We start from the raw sequence: 22,463 nt of genomic DNA, 5'->3' as shown, positions 1-22,463 counted from the left end.
TGGAACTTAAATGACACTAATCTGAAGGTTGTAGACTGTTAGATGTACTTGGGATTTCCTTTCTGTGCCTCTCCAGCCACCCCTTTTTTGGCGATTATATTTCAGCCCGTGTGCTAAAGATATGGCTTTTGATAAAGCGATTTACCGTTTGTGCAGGGGGTTATGACATGGAAGGCTTAATAAAAAATATGCCAAACTAGTATCATCCCGGGGTTGACTTTTGGCATTGAATTATTGTCAGAACCATGTGGGTTGGCGGGAGAGGTTTGAGGGGAAAATCCTTAAATCCATCTTAAATGTATCTTAAGTCAACACTGAAGGAGCTTGTGGCGGCAACAGTAAAGACAGACACAAGTTATCACAGTTCAAGGGTGTTTCTTAAACTTTATAATGGGTGAGATGAACACCTAATCTAAACCTAAATATAAGATGAGAGCAAGCTACGACCATCAAATAATAATAAGGCCGTCCTAGTGGCGTCTTGTCAAATAAAAAATGCCTATGAAAAAAAAACGATTCCTTACTGCTAAATTACCAAAAAGAGTGTGGGATAATGTTCATCAGAAATGAAAGAAGTGTTGTCAAAATGAAAATTCAAGATGGTATGGCTGTGTTCCCTTCGTCACGTTTGAAGTACGGGCACAGCACACTCCTTGGCCTTGTCAGCACGAGATTCATAGTTCAGTTCAACTATATCAAAAACCTTCAGGGGCTAAGTCTCCTTCTTGCCTTAGAAGTCTATTGCCTTAGAAGGCTGGCTGATTCTAACAATCAAACAGATAAACAAAAGTTATCTCATTGATCTTGCACCTTGGGCGATTGCTCTTCGCCCTAGCATCTCCCTCTCTCGGCCTCGGATCCTCCTTGCAGTTTGGGCCTCCCTCCGTCGAGTTTACTATGGCCTTTCTCTAACACACTTCATATATTTGTAACACAGTTCATGCATTGCTCGTTTTCATCAGAAAGCAAGGTTTTCCTTCTCCTAGCTTTCTTTCGGCATCCCTCTGTTGGGTTCACACTTGCCTTATTCCACAGTTCACAATCTTATCGGAAAGCAGGTTTCCCTTCCTCTAGCTTTTCTCTGGCCACGGGTCAGAGACTTTCATTTGTATTAGGGATTTGACCTAACACTTATAGGACCACTCTGATGCCTCACACCACCCCTTTCCTAGGGCTTCTGGTTCTTGTAGGTTCAAAGAATCGGTCCCCTCTGAGTCGTTTGAATGAGTGCCCATTTGGCGCCAGAGCCCTCTTGACCTGGACCTCAACTGGGCTTTCTCTAAAGTTCAGCCACATACAAAATGTCTTTGTCTTTTGGATTCCTTGTGTTAAAAAATGTTGCCACTTGCAACTTTGGGCTCAACACAATACGGTTTACTATGTGCTTCTTCTGACTCACTGGCTCTGCTGAACACGTTGGCTTCTTTGTTCTCTCGAGTCAAGGTTAGTACCACGGTAGCCAGCTTGCCTCTCCGCCTACATTATCAAAGGAGGAGGCCCCTGTGTACCATTGACATCTGCTGTTTCGCATGCCAGCTGCAGCTCCCAATCTTATGATTTCCCTTTCAAAGACTTTGCAGGTCTCAGTTGAAAAGGGCACGGCCGATTCCCCCTTCGTCGTCCTTGCAGGTCTCATCGCCTTTCTTCCCCGTTTAAACTTGCGGGTTTGGGTAGCTGTCTCATTGTGCGTTCGGCCTTGCTCGAAGTGTGCTTTAATGTTCTGCCTTTTATCCGTGTGGGGAAGGTTAAGGACCGTCAGGTGTGCGTGATTATTGTCAATTGCCTGACTCTGCCTGACACGTGCATTGGGACATGTCAGGTAAACAGCTCTGGTGTTAGTCTGTTACTGTGTAAGCGTTTGTGTGGGAAAAAGGGGGTGGGGTAGAGCTTCTAGATATCCTACTGGGTAGGTGGGGAAAAAGGTGTTACAAGGAAGGGGATACCACGTCTCAACCCTCTGTGTCCCACTTCCACTCACCGAAGACCCCCCGCCCAGGTGATCCTCCCCCACTGGTCCACCCCCAGGAACTGGATCCAATAGCGATGGTTGTGTCCTGGCCACCTGGACGACAGATCTCCGCGGTAGTCCCCAGGTGAGGCACCTTCTGGTTTCTCCCCACACTAGTGGAGGCCCTAAGGTGCGAACTGGGCCTTCACTCACTTCAAGTGCATTGGCTTTTTAAATGATGCAAGTTGTATTTTTCCTTGGTCCATAAGGTGTTGGAGGATAATGCATTAATGGGCCTTGTAACATCAAGGTTAGATGCGACTCTTTCTAATCCTTTTTTGCAGGCATTGACGAATACTGTTCTCCGTCATTGTGATGACATTAATTTTCCAGTAGATAAAATATCTGAAATGTCTGATTATGAAAAACAACTCAAAAAGAAGATCTGGGCATGGGATAGAACTGATACTATTCAAAAGTTAAATAACAAAAGGCGATATGTTGCATATAGCCTCCAAGGATTCAGCACCGAGGGCCGACATCCATATCTACTTAAAGCATGCAATGGGAAAATGAGGGAATTTATCATCTATTTATGCCTGAAAATCCTCCCTACGTATGAATTCATTGGGGGATGGAACGGTATACCGTATAAAGAAAGACTATGCAGACTGACTGTGTCAAATGTATGTGGAAACGACCCGTCACGTTTTAACGCACTGTCCTGGGTTTAAAGATGCAATATTTAAAGGCCTACTCACTGTTTGTTAGTACATTTGAGCATGTACAGGTAGATCAATTTTGGAGCTCATTAAATGGAGCTTCTTCACTGGTTATCACTGGAGCAGGTTTTTATGTATCAAAAGAGGCAGTGAAGCTCTTGTTAGGCCCTTACTCCAGTGATTTAAGCATGTGTACTATGACTGGGCTCGGTTTTTATGTATAGATTTGGTCAGATCTTATATTGAATTTAATTGGTCGAAATGATACAATGATGATTTTATGATGTCCCAGGAGGATAGTTCAGCGGCAACGTGGTCGTCTTGGAAGCAAGACGACACGAAGCAACACAGGTTCAAACCCCGGGTCCGCGCTTAGAAACCTCTGGATATTTAAGCACGTTATAAATACGCAACTAAGGGAAAAAAAAACAATTACGCAACTAAAAAACAAAAACAATTCCTGTAACAGCGCCTCGATGCCCGCGGGCTGTGTGAGTGCTTTAAAAATGCTAAAATAAATTTTAAAAAAGGATGTATTTTAATGAACGGGTCCCATATTGTATCATTGATTTTATCCTTTGAAAGTTATTTAATGTGAAAATTGTAATGTAATATTGTTTTAATGTTGTGCTTAAGGTTTATTGCTAATTAAAAGCACAATAAATAAATAAGAGTGTCAACATAAATCTTACAGGCTTTCTTGGTATTGGGAAAGATAACAACAGAACTCTCAGTATTTACAATAGGGGTTGCTGGTTCTGAGGTGCTTCAATGAGTGCATTGGAGGATAAGATAGGTAGTCTTGCTCTTGCAATCTTTCTTGATTGATGGGTGTGGGCTTTCCTGTACTCGGGATTCCTCTCGGTTTTCAATGTCTGCATGTCGGGTTGGAGGAATGCCTTTTTGTTTCGGTAACTAAAAAAAAGAGGGAGATGTAAGGTGACAGAGAGAGTAGATCTTGAGAAAGATGGAAGCTAGAAGACCTGGATACTAAGTATACAGTATTACCACGGGGATATTGTTGTAGACCAACACATATAAGGAATCCTGCCCGTTTTAAGACTGGTGATGTTTTGGTTGATAAATCATTGAGTTTGGGTGGGAGGGGGAAGTAAGAGTAATTGAACAGTGTGGGCACATTCATGATGCACATAATTCTATTTCTGTAAAAAATGGGTTTGCTGTGGTGGATGATTTAGCAGAGGTTGATTGACTTAAAACAAAGAGAATGGGCCTCATTACGAGGTTTGCGGTACAACCCGCCGGTAGCCGGCGAGTTGCCGTCAACCTGAAACACTGTTTCTGCCACCTGACATCCCGCTGCTACCGGCCCAAAACAATTCAACTGTGAACACATTCATTGTCACTGATGCAGGGAAATGAGGCAGCTCACCTCCCAAGCGGGCTTACAGTTACGGGGAAGTTCGCCTTGGCGTCCACTTTGAAGGATATGGCTACCATTTCACATCGTGAGAGTCATTTATTTTATGGGCCACAGCGGCCCCCTCCCCCCGTATGCAGTTTTCCACCACAGTCGCGGGGGGGCTCTATGTTTCTTCCTGGTTCTCAGTATCCCGCTTGTGCCTCCTGTGCACCCTTGTTGTTACCCAAAAGACTTTCAATGTACTGCATTGCAGCTTCTGTATCATTAAAGAAGTGTGTGTTTCCTCTGATTTCTATTCACAATTTAGCAGGTTATAGGATTGAGTATATGTCTCAATTCCCTCTTATCTGCGTTTCAGTGTTTTCATGCTCTTTAGAACCCAGGCCTCAGTTCAGGGAATATCTTTATATTGTTGTTTTTTCGAATCTAATCTCACCAGCCCCCGTAGCAGTTTGAAGGATTTCATCCTGTTCTCTGTAATTCAGGAACCACACTATTGATTGGTCATGGCGCGCCCCCGGAACTGGTCGGTGACCTAAAGACCTGCGCCCTTGCTCGATGACAAAGCACTCTGATACTTTGAGGGATGGAATGTCTCTAGGGAGGAAGTTCTCCATATATTAAGCAGTGTCCCCTGTTTCAGCTCCTTCCCTAAGATGTTATTTTTGAGATAACGCCTTTCCAGGTCCTTCGATCTTCGCTTGCAATGCTTGGGTTTCATTGGTTGCCCTCGTTGGGGCCTCGTCTATCCCAGTGAACCTGTCCTCAGTCACTGACACCCGGCTTTCCACTCCATGTTTTCTTGTCCCCAGCTCAGCCAGTCTGTTCTTTATGCTGTCCACCCTGGCCATCACATTTTCAATGTGTGTGTCGGCCTGGTGATTATTCTTCAGTACCAATATGATTTCTTGCAGGGAGGGCTCCGCCTTGGAGCCATCAGGCTATTTGTATTTTGTATTTTATTTATTTATAGAGCGCACCAGGCCCGGGGGCATCCGGGCGCGTATTTTAGTTACAACATGATAAGGCAGACGGAGCAATACAATTACAGTTTAAATTACAGTTTAAAATTACAGTTACAGTTATAAAACATATATACATAATGCAGTTACGGGTGAGCAGAGGGTCATATCTTATGTACAAGTGGTGAGGGGGTGGCTAGCGCATGGGGGATGGTTGGCTAGTAAGTGATGGGTCTTGGGCGGTTAGCCAGGCTTTGGCCATGTTTTTGAATCTGTGGAAGGATGGTTCAGATCTTAGCAAGTTGGGGAGCGAATTCCAGAGTTTCACCGCCATTATTGGGAAGCTGGCTCTGCCAGATCTTTGAAGGTTGAAGCGTGGTATAGAGAGGAAGTTAGTCTAAGCAGTTCTGCGAGGTCTGTTAGTGTTGTGGAGGACGAATCTGTTGGCTAGGTAGGAGGGTGCTTGGTTGGATAAGCATTTATGAGTGAGAGCAAGTGTTTTCAGTGTTATTCGTTGAGGGACAGAGAGCCAGCGTAAGTTACGTCTGGTGTCTGAGATGTGTTTGTTCCTGGGGATGTTGAGGGCTGCTCTAATAGCATTGTTTTGGATGATTTGTAACTTGTTTAAGTTACATCTGTTGGTGCCCAAATAGAGGGCATGCCATATCTATCTGTGCTGCCGGTGTGTTGCCTCTCTTTTCCCCCTTTATAGGCAAAGTGCTGCAGCTGTGGGGCAGACCTGTGCTTGGGAGCAGGCTGTCTTGGCTTTGCTCCGTGGCCTCGGGCTGGGTCTGCTTTGTGTTGCAGTTAGCCTTTCTGTAGCTTGTGTCCTTTGTGAAACGATGTGCAGGTTATGTGCCGAACAGCCAGCAGGGCCCCAGGTCCGCACCCGACCGCCACAACGGCCAGGTCGACTTGAACAGTTGGCCCGCCTTTTACCCGGCTCTGTGTGAGGCTGTCGCCTCATTACCCCAGTTCCATCTTCATATCTGCACAGCTCGGTGCATTGGGCTGCCGCCAGCTTCCCAATAATACTGCCCTGCGCCAAGGGCGAGAGTAAGGCATGACCCCATCTGGGCCCCCACCTTCGTGGTCTCCCAGTGTGCCTTTTCCAGACTGCATGCTGCAGCACTGCTGGTCCAGATACATCCACCAGCACCCCTACACCGAGCACCAGCAGCCTCACCTGCGCAGCCTGCGCCGCATTGTGCACATCTTCGGCACCATATTGGGCTGTGACGCTTCCCTGCTGTTGGTCCTAATCTCCACCTTGCCGGGTTTACCCACCTCTGTGCCTGTTTTTCGTTCCACTTCACAGCAGCTAACGTACCTGGGTGAAGCTCTCAGGTATGTTATTACTCCTTCTAGATCTCCTCTCTCAAAGGCACTCCTCTCTCTGGAACGCATCCAAACACTGCCATTTCAGGAGGTTTGTGCCTCACTTTATAAGTGTATTCTAAGACCTCTTGTTCCAATGTTCCTCATTATGAGTTGGGTGGTGCAGTGAAAATGTGGCAATGCTGTTACTGCCGCATTACCACACCGCCCAACCATGATATCGGTGGAAAGTTGGACATTTCAGCAGAATTACCGCCGGCAAAATTACTGCTGCAGTAATTCAGCCGAAATCCCCTATGGAGTCCTATGGACTCCAATTAAATGGGACTAAAACTGCCACCACCAACACTTGTAATCCAGCGGTAATACAGCCGGACCCAGTGGCAATGATGGTATTACAGTTTGGTGGTATCTCAGCAAATGCACTGCTGAGATGCCAATGAACTCGTAATGAGCCCCATGTGTGGTCTGATTCATGGGCCCATTTGCCCATTAGCTTTGTGAAATGTCATTGGCTTTTGCTCAATGGTTCTACCTCCTCCCTGTGGGTTGGATTTCTATATTCATTTCGGGGCAGGTGAGGCTGGATTTCTACATTCATTTCGGGACAGATGAGGCTGAAGTGTCAATAATTGGAGCAGCCTGTGCAACGAGTCCCACAGTAAGGTGTGTGTGTGTGCGTGCGCATTCTGCTGCTTGAACAGAATTACAAACAGCTCTGGTTCCTGCTCTTTTCTGGATCTCTTATGCCGCTTGCTGAGTCCTGAGCCGTGCATAGAGCTGAAAGTGGGACTAAATTGGAAGTCAAAACATTTGCAGACACTTCATATCTGAGAACTCTGTCCACAGAATAATTTCTTTGTGGGGTTCCTCCCCAAACAGCCTTACATCATCTATAGCCCATACTAGACCCTCTTCTTCAGTTCCCATGGCATGCATTTCGCCCTTGTTGGCATGTGGGTTCTTGTGTGGTGACTGTAGTTTAGGAGTTTCTGAGGGGAGACTGGAAGATTTTTGCCCCATCTACACTCTGGACGTTCCTAGTTCTTCTCAAGGGATGACACACTTTATCATTCTTTATACATCTGGATCTTCGTGTGTAACAAAGAATTGAAAGAAGTTAGAATTACAAGACATCAAAATGATGTACTTAATGAATGATGTACTTAATGATGAATCAACCATCTTATGTTTTGGACTTATGTATGTTTTTGTTTTCAACCAAAAGGTGCAGATCGTACACAAGAAGTTGGACGTTAGCACTGTGCAATCAAAGTGTGGCTCAAAGGAAAATCTAAAACATACCCCCGGAGGAGGCACTGTAAGTACCAAATAATTGTTAAGTGTCTACACTTCATTCATATTTCATTTGCATTTCAAGGTTGTGTTAGTTACAATGTACTTGTGCAACAGAATGTTGATGCTCAGGGTTTTAGCCTTGGGACTTTGTCTTAATGTTCCCCTACCTCCCGTCCCTTTTCCCCATTACTTTTGGGACACTGTCCCTTGGAACGGAAGAGACCGGAGCAATCACCGGGCAAAATTCGATTGAAAAGCATCTGCCCCCCTTATGCCCCTGGCACTCCTTTTCTCTAATTTGATTTGGCTGGCCAAACCCTGAACTCGGTGCTGCTCGAGCCGCTTACTTTTCAAACCAGCCACAAAACTATCCATGTCTGTAGGACAGCTCAAAGAAATATCTTTGAAACCTTATGAGTTTAAATCTATGGCATAATTTGGCAAGGAATATCAGCAAAGACTCTTTAGGAAATGGCAAAAGACGCAGAAAGGCTTCTATCCCATTGCATCCTCCACTGATCTAAGCTGGGGGCCTGCTTGGCTGAATTTCCTATGTGGGAAATTATGTATTCTTTTCTGGTTTGGAAGGACATTTCAAAAGATGTCTCTATCCATTCAGTTGTAAATTATAGGCTTATTTCTGCTCTCCATCTTCACCAGCCGTTGTCAACACCTTTCTTCCAATCTTAGGGATGATATAAAAAATGACTCCAAATGAAGGTTCAGCACCATTCCCCAGAGATTCCCTGGACTTTTACCCTGGGTTTTTCATGCTGGAGAAGAAGAGCAATACACCATTTTGGACCTTTGTCAATTCAGTCTCCATCTCCTGAATACAAAGTCAGGATGGTAACACCTACACAACTCCTGTCTTCCATACGTGGGGGACTGGCTCTATGCTCACACTTATCTTTGCATCCTGATTTGGCCTCTAAATAGCAAATACCCCAGCTTCTCGAAGAAGAGCCACTATTATCAGTAGAGGGTGTTTGTCCTATTTTGGATTGAGTCTTCTTGCACATGATGGCCGTGGTTGCTGCTCAATCTAACCATGGTGGGATCCACATCTATCCATAGCTGATTAGAGCTCTCAGTCTACATAAGACTTCAAAGCACTACAAAGGATTTCACAGTTTCCCTGGGTCTCTTGAGCAACGTGAAGAAGTCCTCTCTAGTACCATCCAAGATGATCTGTTAGATTATCTGTCAGATACAGTGATGTGCAGAGTGTTCCCAACTACACAGATTGCACTGTAGGTCTTCAGTACAGCTTCAGTAGTTTTTGGAACAAGATCACAGGCCCCATGGTCCATTGAATGTGTTGGGATACATGTGTCTATGCATTCCTGTGATCTGATATGTGAGCCTATTGATGCACTGAACTCGGCTGCATCTAACTTCTTGTTGACATCAGGAACTTCAGCATCAAATGCATTTGGTACCTGTCACTCAAGACATTTTACAGGACCTAGGCTGTGGGACTCAGGGTTGCAATCTCTTGATGGGACTTCCTTTCAAGGAACCAAACTACATAATTTCACTGACCACGGACTGACCATCATCCACAATCTGTGGGACGCCAAAGAGATTAACTGCCACATACACATATTAGATCTGAAGTCTTATTTTCCTAGTCCTCTGTGCTTTTCTTTCATCCATTTGTGTGCATAGGGTGCTCATCTTAACCAGTAACACTACTGCAAAGATTTATGTCAACAAACAAGTGGTGTTTCACTCATCGGTTATGGATGATTTTCAACAGGATCTTCCCAGTAGCATGCCATGCAGCTAGTGGCTTAAACAATAAAGCAGAATGCTTAAGTAAACTTGATTTCACAGGAGTGGCAATTACATCCACAATTAAATCGAAACAATTATTCCGCCAATGGGATTCTCCATTTGTGGATATTTTTGCAACAGATAACAAGAAGAAATGTCCACTTTTTGCATCTCAGAGTTAGGGGAAATAAGAAAATAACTCAATGGGGTTCTATGTGATGTCCCCAAGAAAATGTAGTCATGTGAAAATGGAGTCAGCAGAAAGTCGTTTTAGAAAATGTAGCCATTCAATACAAGCAATCCAAAAAGTGAGAATGTTGCCAGTATTAAGGTCTCCAAAAAGGCTATTTTTAAATACACAAAAGCACAAGGCTGCAATCCTAAAAATGACCCAAACCTCTAATGAAACCTCCACAACCACCCTAACGCCATTACTAAACCCTCTCCTAAGTCTATTTACAACCCTTATCCTACCTCGAACTATAACAGAACACCAACCCTTCAGCACACTGACGCATTTTATTTGCATATTACTGAATGCACATAGAAAATGAACAGTGAACCTGTCTTCAGCCCTATCACCAGCTTGCCACAAATTACATAGCCCATGCCCTAACCCAAACCCTTGCTGTAATAGTAACCTTACCCTGCAACTCTAAAACGTACCCAAATGCTTACTTAACCCTAACCACTAGGTTTATAGTAGCCGCTATCCTTTGCGAACCTCACCAACCCTTTCCAACCTCTGTATTCCTTTCTTTAACACTGACCCTGACACTTAATATATCACCCTAACCACTAACCAAAGCCCAACATATTTACTCTAATCCTATCCTTACCCTAACCCCATCCTTACCCTAACCTTTATACTAACACTAAACCAGGAAATCAAAAGCCCACTAAACCTTCCTTATCCCTAACAATTACCCTTGCAGCAATACAATTTTGTTTACTTTTCAGTTGCATTTTTGACTACTTTTTGCTCTGCAACTTTTTCATTGCAGAGGTATTTTCACCATGACCTTTTCACTGATTACATTTTTGTTGCCTACTTTTTTACTGGATACCCTCAATGGAAGATGCATTTCTTCTTTCATGGCACAATCAGCTCTGCTAATCCTTCGCTAAATTTCCAGTGCTGTCAAAGGTTCTAAATATATAGAGACATAGCAGGCCATGTCTCCTGACATATATCGCTACAGATTGGCACTGTTGTCCTTGCTAGCACCCTCATCTGTCAACAGAGAGTCAAAGGAACTTCATGCTACGTCAGATCTTTTTTCTCAACAGCAGGGGTTCGTGCTACACTCTTCCACTGAATCCATGTCCTTTATTGCTTGGTTCCTGATGATGTAGCTTATGGGCATCTTAGTTTGTCCTCAACAGTCTAAACATAATCTAGATGGCTCCACTAGTGTACAGCATGGAAGTAAAAGGATTTTATTTTGTTATTGGGTCGTGGTAAAGAGTATGTTATACAATGTTACGTGGGATTGGTATAGTGCACCTCTGCCATTTTCAAGAACGTGTGGCCCTGGTGGTCTTCCCCTGAATTTGGGAGCAGTGCTGACCAGACATACAAGGGTTGGTGAGGAGATGGTCCTGGCAGGGGGGCTCAGAAACTTAGCAACCCCCTCTATCACTGTGTAGTCCAGCTGTGTGAGTGGGTGGTCCTAGTAGAGGGTTGGAGATCCAGCAACCCTCCCCTTCCAGTCCACATTTGATGATGAGATATGTATGTGTGTCTGTGTAAGTTTGTGTCTGATGGTGTCACATATAGGGCTTGGGTACCTTTAGGGACCACTAGCTCAGCAAAGGAGTGTGGTGGTATGTGTCAGTGTGGTCAGACTTAGTTATTCGCAATGTGGGGGGTGTCGGTAAGACGTTAAAAAATATACACTTTTGATGCATATTTATTATTTCAAATTGGGCATTAATATTCATTGCAGAATAAAGTTGGCTGCCCCTTACCAGTACTTGCCAGTCTGGCCATGTGGCAATGGCAATGTGTTGTGTGGTTGGCTATGTCAGTTGCTAGTGCAAAGTGTGTTTCCTGTCACAATGCAAAATTACTCCATGTAAGGGTGAGTGGCGTTAAAGTTGGAATATCTGTAAAGTATCAGTGGGCAGTTGGAAGGGATATAGTATGACAAAGGCTGACATTGCCTAAGAAGGATTAATAAGACATAACAATGTACCGTAAGCCATAACAAGAAATAACACGACAATGGAAGTCATGATGGGGCATAACTAAAGCATTAAAAGGTGGAATAAGGTATGAACAGGCATCACTAGACAGAACTTAGTCTTCTCCTGACACTCTTACATATTGTACACAATGTGCAGCAGGTTGTGTCATTTGTGTTTTCATAAATTACCGTTTTAGGTAGGTGCAAGTAACACATCGGCCTGGAAAATGTGTGATTCATCAACCAGATAGCTTTTAAAATGTAGTTAATTTCTTTGTGCTATTGTCTTGTCTGTCTAATGCTAGGTTTACATAATGCTTTGGCATGCGTTCAAGGCACATTAAGAAATCTATAGCTGAATTTGCCCATCAAGTGCTTCCATAATGTTGCTATCCCAGGATGTTCCCTTTACAATGCTTTTCTAAAACCGTATTTTTACCTGGCTTTTCATTTCTTTGTACATTGATTATTTCTGTTGTTTCAGTATATGTGGACATAATCTTTAAGTTTTACAGCCATACAGGTATTTCCCTTTTGTTTTTTGTTTCTTTTAATTCTTTTCATTTTGATAATCTAATCAATTATTTTCCCACCATTTTCCTATGAAGCACTTGCAACCCTCTCTCCCCACCCTGCGAATGCTTTGCATGCAGACATGTTGAGTAAAGTTATCTACACGGGATTCCGGTGTCAATGTAATTTGTAATAATTTGAGCCTTTTTTCTGGGAATTCACCATGTTACACACTTTCAGCATTAGAATGTTGCAAATGAAACTTTGTTTTTTTTCTTTATTATGCTGTTGTGTAATTGTGTTCTATGCCCAATTCAGGTACAAATAGTCCATAAGCCGGTGGATCTCAGCCACGTGACTTCCAAATGTGGATCTATGGGCAACATTCACCACAGACCAGGTATTTTGACGACCAATTGAATGTATGCATTCATATCGAATAACGGTAAAGAGTTTCCAGAACTGATTAAAAAAGTGCCAGCAGCAATGTGGCTTCCTTAGTCATGATATTAGTTTGAAATCACTATGAATGCAAATGAAAACTATCAGCAGTTAAAGGAATAGTTATGCAACATTAGTGCAGGGATTTCGAATTGACCAAAGAAACTGATATCGTGCATTCAATTAGTGGAAAGCAGGAAAGATGTCTTCACACTTCATAAATCTCTTCAGAAGATAAAAGTTAATATGAAAGGAAAGGAAGTGCATTTTTTAAACATAAAATATAGGCCTCGTCAATAGTGCTCCACAGATAATATTTTGTAAGCGGACACACATGTGTTTGGAAAAAACGATAATATCAAAGGGAAATGTAATTATTTTTAAAACACCATATAAGTTTTGTGCTTCATCTTTCAAAACAATGCTCCACCAATAATAAACTGAGTCGACACAGTGAGGACAAGTGGCCAAACACCTACATTCTTTGTGTGGTTTGATTTACAAAAGTGATTCAGTCTTCATGCAGAATGTAGGCAGGAGTGTTCAGCGTATTGAGCCTATGTCCAATTAGGGATATACTTTGATCTGCGGGAGATCTGCATCTCTTTCCCTCGCACCAGGTCTGGCCAGTCGCAGGAGGAAGTGCACGGTTGCCAATGGTCTGAAAAAGACCCCTGTCAGCAGGGACATGCGTTCCTATGGCTTTCATGCATTGCCAGGAGGGCGGACATGGCCTTTAACGGCCCGCCAGCCCGAGCTAAGGCAGGCCCACGAAGCGAGTGCCTCAACTCGGCTGTGGGCCGTTAAAGGCCATGTCCGTCCTCCTGGCAGGGCATGAAAGCCATTTGCACCCCGGGGGGTCCGGAGAACAAGACAGTTTGCGCAGCCGATCTCTTGATGAAAAATGGAAGAAAAGATGGCCACCACCATATTGAAAAGGGACTGTGTCCCTTTTCATGTCTATGGTGGCAAAACGGGAGGAGTGCCAGGACCGGAGCGCAATGCCCCGGTCCCACAGGTAAGTGAAAGGATTTGGGGGGAGGCAACAGAGAGCTTCTCCCTGTTGCCTCCCCGTATTGGAAAAAAAGAATAAAAGACGCCACCCGGGAAAGGGCCTCGGGTGGCTGGGACATCGGGCAGGGATTGTTTGCCCGCCCGCTGTTCCAGCCACCTGTTTGGCTGAGCGCTCTTCCTCTGGTGCAAATGTTTTGTTTTAAATGTACACCTTGCAAACAAAGGTAGAAACCTGGAAAATGCACTTCTAATGACAGGCCGTTTGAGGTCCATCACTACAAATGCTCTCACTGACCCCCACATTAGTGGAGTGCTAACCCCAGACAGTCAATCCCATGGGGTCACTGATTTGTTGCATACTCCGGTTTTGGAAACAGGCCTGACACTTGAATACACATTTAGGGGCTGGCTTTGCATTCCTTGTGGTGGAGCCAGGTACTCCATCACCTTACAAGTCGCTTGTGTGAATCAGGGGCTTGCAAGTTGTAATCTGCAGGCACGGGGGTACTTGTTTTTTTTTTGTTGTTTCCCCCACTCACTGAGCAACATTCACATAGGCCATTTAGCAAGTGAAAGGCACTTTATTAGGTGGAGGAGTCTAAACTAATCAAGACAAAATATGTGCAAACGCATTGTATTCCTGGTTACGATGTGCAATGAGGTAGTTGAAAAGAATACAAGAAAAAAAGACCTGATATTGTCTGATAACAAAACATTATATCATAGCTAAACCCTTTATGGTTTTGTCTCAGTTTTCAATAATGTATTATTTCATCCTCCTTTCCTACCGCCACACCTTCCCCACTAGCCAGATTAATTATAACCACCAAAAAACAAACCACAAGATAATAAACAAAATACTATGAGAAATGTTGGCATAGACGTGTGAGGGCAAAGTACCATTGTATCTCTCCACCCACTGATTTTTGGGAAAATGTCTCAGTTACAAAACATTCATACCTGTGGCTGCAGTCTAAGCAATCTTCCGAACATATCCCCCAATTCTGTTGACTTTATTGCTTCGAAGAAGCTTAAATTATCCTATTTTCATAAAATAAAATGAATGGATTCCTTTGGAATCCGCCTTGAATTAGCACTGCTAAAGAAAAGGTAGACTCCATAGAAATCCATTAGTAAACGCTGCCTGCAAAGCGTAATTTGCAGGCAAAGTTTACTTTTTGTGCCCTACAGCACATACGTGCAAACGTTGGTGGCCTCGTATATGCAATTTAATTTTTTTTCTTCAATTAGCCCCACTATGGTACCCCCCTCACCAGTGTAGTGAAAACATGAGAATGGGCCAGAGACACAGCAGAATGGGATAAGCTGTGAAGACATGGACAGAGCAATACAGAGGCTGCTGTAGCCTGCAGAAGGGAGGGCCCTGAAAGGACTACGTATGCCATGTGCTCTGGCTTTGGTTGGGTGAAATCCATGTGGTAGACTGTACCAGATAACTCAGTTTACTAGAGAGGTTTGAGAACTGGAAGCCGTGCAGTGTGCATTGCCTGATGAGTAAGAGATCCTGGAGACTGTGTCATAAGAGCCGTGAGAGGTCCTGTGAGAACAGAGCAGTGTGATCTGAGAAGACCATATAAAACCTGAGATAGAACAAAAAGAATGAGGACAAGGCTTTACTGAATAGAGACCCTGAAGGTACGGGTAGACAAGTTGAGCCTTGCACTAAATATTGAGAGTTGTGGGCAATAGAGACTGTGTGAGAATGAGAGTTCAGACACTACATTCTGGGAATGGCAGTCAAAGTACCTAAATGCCCAATAAAGACTAAGAGAGAAGAAAAGGGAAAGGACTAAATTCTGGCCATTGTAGTTGACCAACAAAGTGACCAACAAAGTCAAACAAAGTCTGAAAGAAGGAAAGCTCAGACACTGAATTCTGGGACTACAGTGAAAGTAGCATAGTGTCTATAAAAGAGTAATGAAGTCCTTTTTTGGTTAGATTGAGCTATGACCCCCATCTCTTTTTCCAACATTGCTTTATAATCTCCCATGAGAATGGAAGAAACAGGATGGTATACATATGAAGAAGCTACTTCCCTTAGCTGATGAAAACCTAGTACAAATGACTATTTCCTCCACACGGTTTGCCCACCATACCCTCTGATCTTAGCGAGAGGTCAGGTATTTACCTTGGCAGACAGAAGAAGACTGGCAGGTGATTCCAGAGGGTAGGTGGGCATGATGTGACTTCTTACATGCATTCAACTTGTCTTTGGCATTCAGAATGGTATCTTTTGCTGTGGAATATGCTGCAGTACTGTCCCTGTTGGCATATCCAGTGATTATGCAGAAATGGAATCTATGGTATGGCACTAGGAGTACATTAGTCACCATGCTGAGCAACCTTTTCATTCAGGAACACAGAATCAATCATGCACCTGCAGTGGCAAGGCAGATAGTATCCCCAGATGCTCTGCACCTTCCAGAAGCCCCTCAAATAAGATTGCTCAAAAGCCTAATGTTCTATTCAGGCTGGAAGGGAGGCTGGTTCATAATAATGCAACATCCTTAAATTAACCTGTTTGGGTTCTGACAGTTGCGCTGGACGTAGGTGTGCTGAAGATGCTGCCACACCCCCATACATCTTCAAGTAAGCGTATGGTTGACAGCATGAATAAAGATTTTCAATAATAACTTACTAGAAAGTCTTAATTCTATTAAAGACTCGGAGGCAAGCATTATGCTTCTCTTTCTTTTATTCGACAATAAAGAAAGAGCTCAGCAGCAAGATATTTGTGCACCAACAGTTAATGTGCCATGAGTAATGTGCAGAAAACAGGTGCACCAAATATATATAATAAACATAGCAATATAACAGTAATATAGAAGTAATATCTTAACATAAAAGGTAAGCGTCTCTGAAGAAACTACATTTCCCAGGGAGTTTAGCTCCAGTTCATTTAGAGGCCATCAACACGTGACCTAGTCCACCAATAGTAGTTCAGATCCCCTGCATAAACAGTCCTAAACATGATGACTCTTCCTCTTTCTGGGCTGTGAACTTGGCTGTCCATAGTAGAAGATAACTGTAGCTAACTTGAAGAAGAAGAACTTGTTTCGGGTCGTGATCAGGCGGACTTGTCTGTAGGCGCTGTCAAGAAAAAGGAAAATTTTAGTCTCTTGTATATGACAAGCCTAGATCCCTTATCAGGGTGGGAGAAAATCGTGGAGTTATTCCGATAGGGTACATGTAAATTTCAGAACTTTAATCTTTTCATTACATCTTTAATTAACATCAGGTAACATGCTGTTATTTTCTTGCCGGGTGGGATAATGCTCGCCTCTGAGTCTTTAATAGAATTAAGACTTTCTAGTAAGTTATTTTGGAAAATCTTTATTCTATGTCAAGACCGGAGGCTCCCATTATGCTTGTTTAAAGCTTACTTACCACGATAGATGCCGGCTGATCTACCGGTTTTAGGTAGAATTCTTTGAAAACTGATTCACTAGGCCAGTCTGCCATCCTCATGATATCTTCTAGGCGAACTCCTGCCTGAAAGGCTTTGGAGGCCATGGCTCCTTTAACTGAGTGGGCTTCGAAATGCTTGGTGTCTATCCCTGCTTGAGCTAGCGTCCACCGGACCCAACGTGCTAAGGTCGGTGCTGATACTGCTTTGTGCGGTTTACGCAGAGCGATCAGTAGCTGCCCGTTAGGGGAGATTCTGAGTGGAGCCGTCTTTTCTTCGTAGACTTTCAAGCATTTAACCAAGCAGAGCTTCGGTTGATCTCTAAAGACGGGATAGGAAATCACCCTGGAATTGCACTTTGTTCTTCTATGAATATGGAATACAATGACATCAGGAGAAAAGGTTCTGCCTGCTAGATCTAGAGCTCTGATGTCTGAGACTCTCCTGCAGGAGACCAAGCAGAGTAGAGTAGTGATTTTGCCAGATAGGGCTGTACGTGATAGTTCTTCGTTACTAGGCCATGCCAGAAAAAGTTCAGAACTTTATTAACGTCCCAAAGCTTGTCATAGCGAGCTGGAGGTGGGACGGTAAGCCTTACACCCTTGAGCAACCTGCAGACGAGGTGGTGTTCTCCTGCTGGTACTCCTTGGATAAGGTCATGACCTGCGGAAATTGCTGAACGGTAGGCGTTCACAGACCTGTAGGCGAGCCCTTTTTCCGCTAGGGATGCTAGAAAATTCAAAATCTCTTCTACATGTGCTGAAATTGGATGTAATCCTTTCTCATGACACCAGGAGCTCCAGATGCTCCAAGAGTTGGAATATCTCTTCCGGGTACTAGGAGCCCAGCTCTCTTCGATAAGGTTGATCGCTTTGTGAGACATGCCTGGGACTCTCCATCTTGACCTGAAATCCTCCAGGCTACTAAGGTCAGAGATCTGTTGAGGAGGAGAGGATGACGCTGACCTGATGGATCGAATAGGAGATCCGGAAACTGGGGTAGTAGGATTGGAGAATCTGTAGAAAGTTCCAGAAGAACTGGATACCAAGTCTGAGATGTCCAGACCGGCGCTATAAGGATCAGATTTGCATGCTCCTGACGGACCTTTGCCAGGGTCCTCGCTATCATAGTGAAAGGAGGAAAGGCATACAGTATTCCCTGGGACCATGACTGTAGGAATGCGTCTGTTGCAGCTGCTGCTGGGTCCGGCCTCCAGCTGTAGAAAGTTGGTAGTTGGGAGTTGAGTCTGGAAGCAAAGAGGTCTATGGACATCGGACCCCAGATCTCCTGAAGGCGGAGGAAAACCTCTCTGTTGATACTCCAATCGCTGTAATCTGTCGAGTGGCGTGAGTACCAGTCCACTACTGCATTTGAGAGGCCGGGAAGGTACTGCGCTGTAACTGAAATCTGGTGATCCAGACAGAAATGCCAGAAGTACTTGGCTAATTCTGCTAGGAGTCTCGACTCGGTGCGCCTAGGTGGTTGATGTATCTTACCGCTGAGATGTTGTCCATCTTTAGTAAAATACAGCAACTCGCTTTGTCTTTGGCAAAAGAGCGCACTGCAAAGGAACCTGCAAGAAGCTCTAGACAATTGATATGAAGGTCCAACTCCTGTGGGAACCAAGTCCCTCCCGTGGCTATGGGACCGCATCTCGCTCCCCACCCGGAGCGACTGGCACCCGACTCGATAATAATATCTGGAGCGGAGCCGAAGATGGACGATGAAAGTAGCCCTATCACTCTTGCTAGTTCTCGAAGGGAGAACATGTTCTTCTGTAAGAGTCTGCGTATTTCTCTTTTGGTAGAGTGAATCTTGGCTGATGGGAGTCGAAGCTGCGAATTCTGTGTATCCACTATGAATCCTAGAAATTCCATATTTTTGAATGGAAGTAGAACTGACTTCTCCCAGTTTATAAGAAAACTTAATGTGTAGCAAGTGTATTGCCAGTTCGGTTTGTTTCTGAAATAACTCCTGTGATTGGGCCATGAAAATAATGTCGTCTAGATAAATTATGAGACGGACACCTTGCTCGCTGAATCGAGCTATTACAGGTCTTAAGAGTTTGGTGAATACTCAAGGCGCCGAAGAGAGTCCGAATGGGAGACTTGTGAATTCCCAATCTCGGTTTCTCCAGGAGAATCTGAGGTAACTGATGTGTGTTTGATGAATCGGTACTGCGAGGTAAGCGTCTTTTAAGTCTAGGCGCATAAGCCTGTCGTTCGGTCTGAGAAGATCTCTAAGCATGTGTATACCTTCCATTTTGAAATGGCGGTAAAGGATGAATTCGTTGAGCGCTCTGAGGCTTATGACTGAGCGCACTTTTTGCTTCCTGCGTACCAGAAAAATGGGACTGAAGAAGCCTCCCTGACTTGAGCAGGGGCGAATCGCTTGCTTCTGATGGAGACTGAGTATTTCGCTGTCTAAGGCGGTTTGGTCTGATAGAGACATTACTATGGGAGTGGGGCGACATGTCTGAACGGGCTGCGTAAAAAACTCTAGGTGTAGACCCCGAGCTGTGTCCCTGACCCAGGCATCTCCCAATAAGGTATCCCAAGCATTTGCAAACATCCTTAACCTCCCTCCTATAGGTGTTAGTGGCAGTGGCGCAGTTATCAGTACATTGACCTGTGGGTTGTTCCTGGGCTGGGTATCTAGCCGCTCTCCTCCAGGGACGCCCTCTTCCACGACCTCTCTAGGGGAAGAAAGTGTTGGGGCGTTCTTGCCAGGAATTATGCTGACCTCGAGATTGTTGAGGTCTCTTGTCGAAGAAGTAACGGCCGGAAGAGCAACCTCTTCCTCATCCGGCCCTGGAGAAAACCTTGGTTGCAAATACTCTTTTTATTGAAGCCTGTGCTTTGTCCAACGCCGTGAATGTCCCGATGAATTTTGTCATCTCATTCATGAAAGGGTCTCCGAAAAGCTGGCCTTGCGCAGTTGGGCCGGATTCTGTGTCTGCCAGTTCGGTTAATTTGGCATCTATTTTGTATAGGATGCCTTTCCCTCGCTCTGTTGAGATGGCGCAACTGGCGTTGGTCAAGAGGCAAATAGCCCTCTGGACCCAACCGGACAGAATCACTGGGTCGATGGGGTCTGCTGAGGTGATGACTGCATTCGCAAGATCAGAGATTTTTGCTAGTGGACCTGCTATGTCCAGTACTTTATCCTGGCAGGCCTTCCAGGCGCGATCAATACCCTTCCTCGGGTCTTTAACGTTTTTATCCAGAAAGGTAATCATTTTAGAATCGAGCTCTGGAGTCAAAGCTACTTTATCCGCAATGTCTGGTCGTGGACATTCAGCACGTAGTCGGGCCCAAACTTCTTTATCATTATTCATTATTTTTGTATTAGTTGTTTTTTTATTCAGTGTAATCACTGCATACCCCAATCTGCTTGTGGGTTTTAGTAGTGTTGGGCGTTTACCAAGTACAATTAATATGTCGCGTCTCATCTAGATGAAGGCAACATTGGTACAACGTAAAGCTTGGTTTCACGAAACATGTAGATTGCAGTTCAATTAAAAAAAAATGCAAAAAGCAGAGAAAAGGAAATTATCACCAGCGGATAATGCTGATAAGTCTATGGAATTTACCCATCACAGTGTTAAAGAAGAAAGTTCAGTGAATACAAAACAATATGCTTTTTTATGACATGCCTTCCCCAGCTGGAAGATCATTGTGTACAGCATGTATATTCGCATAGATACTCGTGTTCGTCACTGCGCCCTTAAATAGAAGACAAACCCCTGCTTGCTAAACTGAGTGCAGGCGATTGTATTGTACAGGATGCTATCTACCATATTCATTGCCTTGTATTATTATGAGACAAAATAACAACACAAGAAACTGAGATGGGCCAAATTAACCATGGTATTGCATTTGAAGAACTTATATCATACATCGAAGATGCTCAAATGGACAATTAAATTGCACCCATATTTAAACTTTGTAAGGGTGCAGAAGGAGGAGGCTGACGCACAGGTGGCATGGTGGTTTGCATACACTTTTATTATCTTAGAAAATAAAGAGAAAACCTACCTCTCCCAAACTGTAAGTTTTCCTAACTCCACTAAAATACTAAGGATTCAGTCAGGATGTCCATGTAAATCAAGAGTCCACCGTCCTGTGTCAAAAACCCTGCTTCTGAGGGGAACGGGGTGGCACTTAAGAGTCTGAGAAAGGTGGCCGCAGGTTAATGGAGATCTGAGGAAGACTAGCTCAATCCCATTTCCCGAGCTGGATTCAGGTTAAAAAGGATCCATACAGCCTGATGAGAAGTCTGCGGGTGGTGGGGCCGATGGAGGGCTCACATGGTGCTCATCTGATCGAGTTTACCGGGGTGGAAGCCCCACTGGCCTGCAAGCGATGCGCCTCTTCCCGCCATCCTGTGGACATTGTTGGAGTGGGGGAGCGGCCAAAGAAGAGGACCGCATATGGCATGGAGTGCCAGGGATGCATGTGATCGCAATATGGGTTGCCATTTCCAACTAACCTCACCGGCACAATTCCACCGAAAAGAGGAGCGAAGCTACTGCCCAAGCAGGATGAGCGGGCCAATTCATCGCAGAAGGTGAGCGCGAACCTGCAGCGTGGCTCACTGAAGACTGCCGCAGGACAAAGAGAGGCCGGGCCACCTGACGCACCTCTGTCAGGGGCTAAAACATTCACTAAAAGTACCGGGCCAGCGCTGTCTGAAGCCTCTTTAGGCCCCCTGGGGGCACCTGGGCAGAAATGTTTTCCCCACAGCCTTAGAGGATCGGGTCTACATTGGAGGGCACCTGGTCCTGTCGGGGACAGAGACACGAGAATACTTGGAACGCCTGCACACGTACACCCAGGGCCTGATGTCGGCAGCAAGTGCTCCATACACCAGGGCATAACAAAGACAGCCCGCTGGTGGTGAAGACCAGCGAGTGGCCTGAGACAGGGTGTACCCTGCAATTCACGTGTTGCTGGCATGCAACAGGGCAGCTGGGGCCACCTTCCCCCCCTCTGGTGAGGCCGCTCGCTCTCCCAACCTCCATGAAGGAGGGAGTCGGCACCCCATCCAAAAGTCTTGATTGAAGCGCCTGTAGTGCAGCAGATTGCTTGCGGCAGTCACTGACCTCCAGAGACACCTGCAACTGCACAGCACCATGCCATATACTACGGGTGAATTGCCTACCGCCCACTGATTTCCATGACTCCCGTTTGCACCTGCTTAGTATGCCACGGTTATCAGTGGACTCAAATCCAGTTAGTATGGTGGACAACACTCCCAGTGGCTCTCCCCTGCGTCCCTCATCCAGACACCGTCCCACAGGTGATATCCAAATGCAACTGGAAGCCATATTGACAGAGATGAAAATCATAGGTCATTGGACACAAGAAAAAATGTAACCGTCCAGGATATCAAGAGGGACCTGCAAGATGTGCACACCTGCCTCAATGTCCAGGCTGACTGAACCA

At 44.8% G+C, this 22,463-nt stretch overlaps 1 protein-coding gene across 5 annotated transcripts in view; it reads left to right on the top strand.

The window, feature by feature from the left end:
- The window catches only part of MAPT (microtubule associated protein tau), a 609,480-nt gene that overhangs the window by 471,516 nt on the left and 115,501 nt on the right, over positions 1-22,463 (top strand). For all 5 annotated transcript variants that reach the window (XM_069634100.1, XM_069634099.1, XM_069634098.1 and 2 more), the window contains 2 exons: positions 7,583-7,675; positions 12,453-12,534. In XM_069634100.1, the coding sequence (XP_069490201.1) occupies positions 7,583-7,675; positions 12,453-12,534 (175 nt within the window). The remainder of the gene's footprint in view (positions 1-7,582; positions 7,676-12,452; positions 12,535-22,463) is intronic.

Source organism: Ambystoma mexicanum, chromosome 13, assembly GCF_040938575.1.
Source record: "Ambystoma mexicanum isolate Mex_15411 chromosome 13, UKY_AmexF1_1, whole genome shotgun sequence".
Classification (NCBI taxonomy): domain Eukaryota; kingdom Metazoa; phylum Chordata; class Amphibia; order Caudata; family Ambystomatidae; genus Ambystoma; species Ambystoma mexicanum.
Note: the sequence above shows the minus strand (reverse complement) of the source record. Positions and strands in the feature narration are given on the sequence as shown.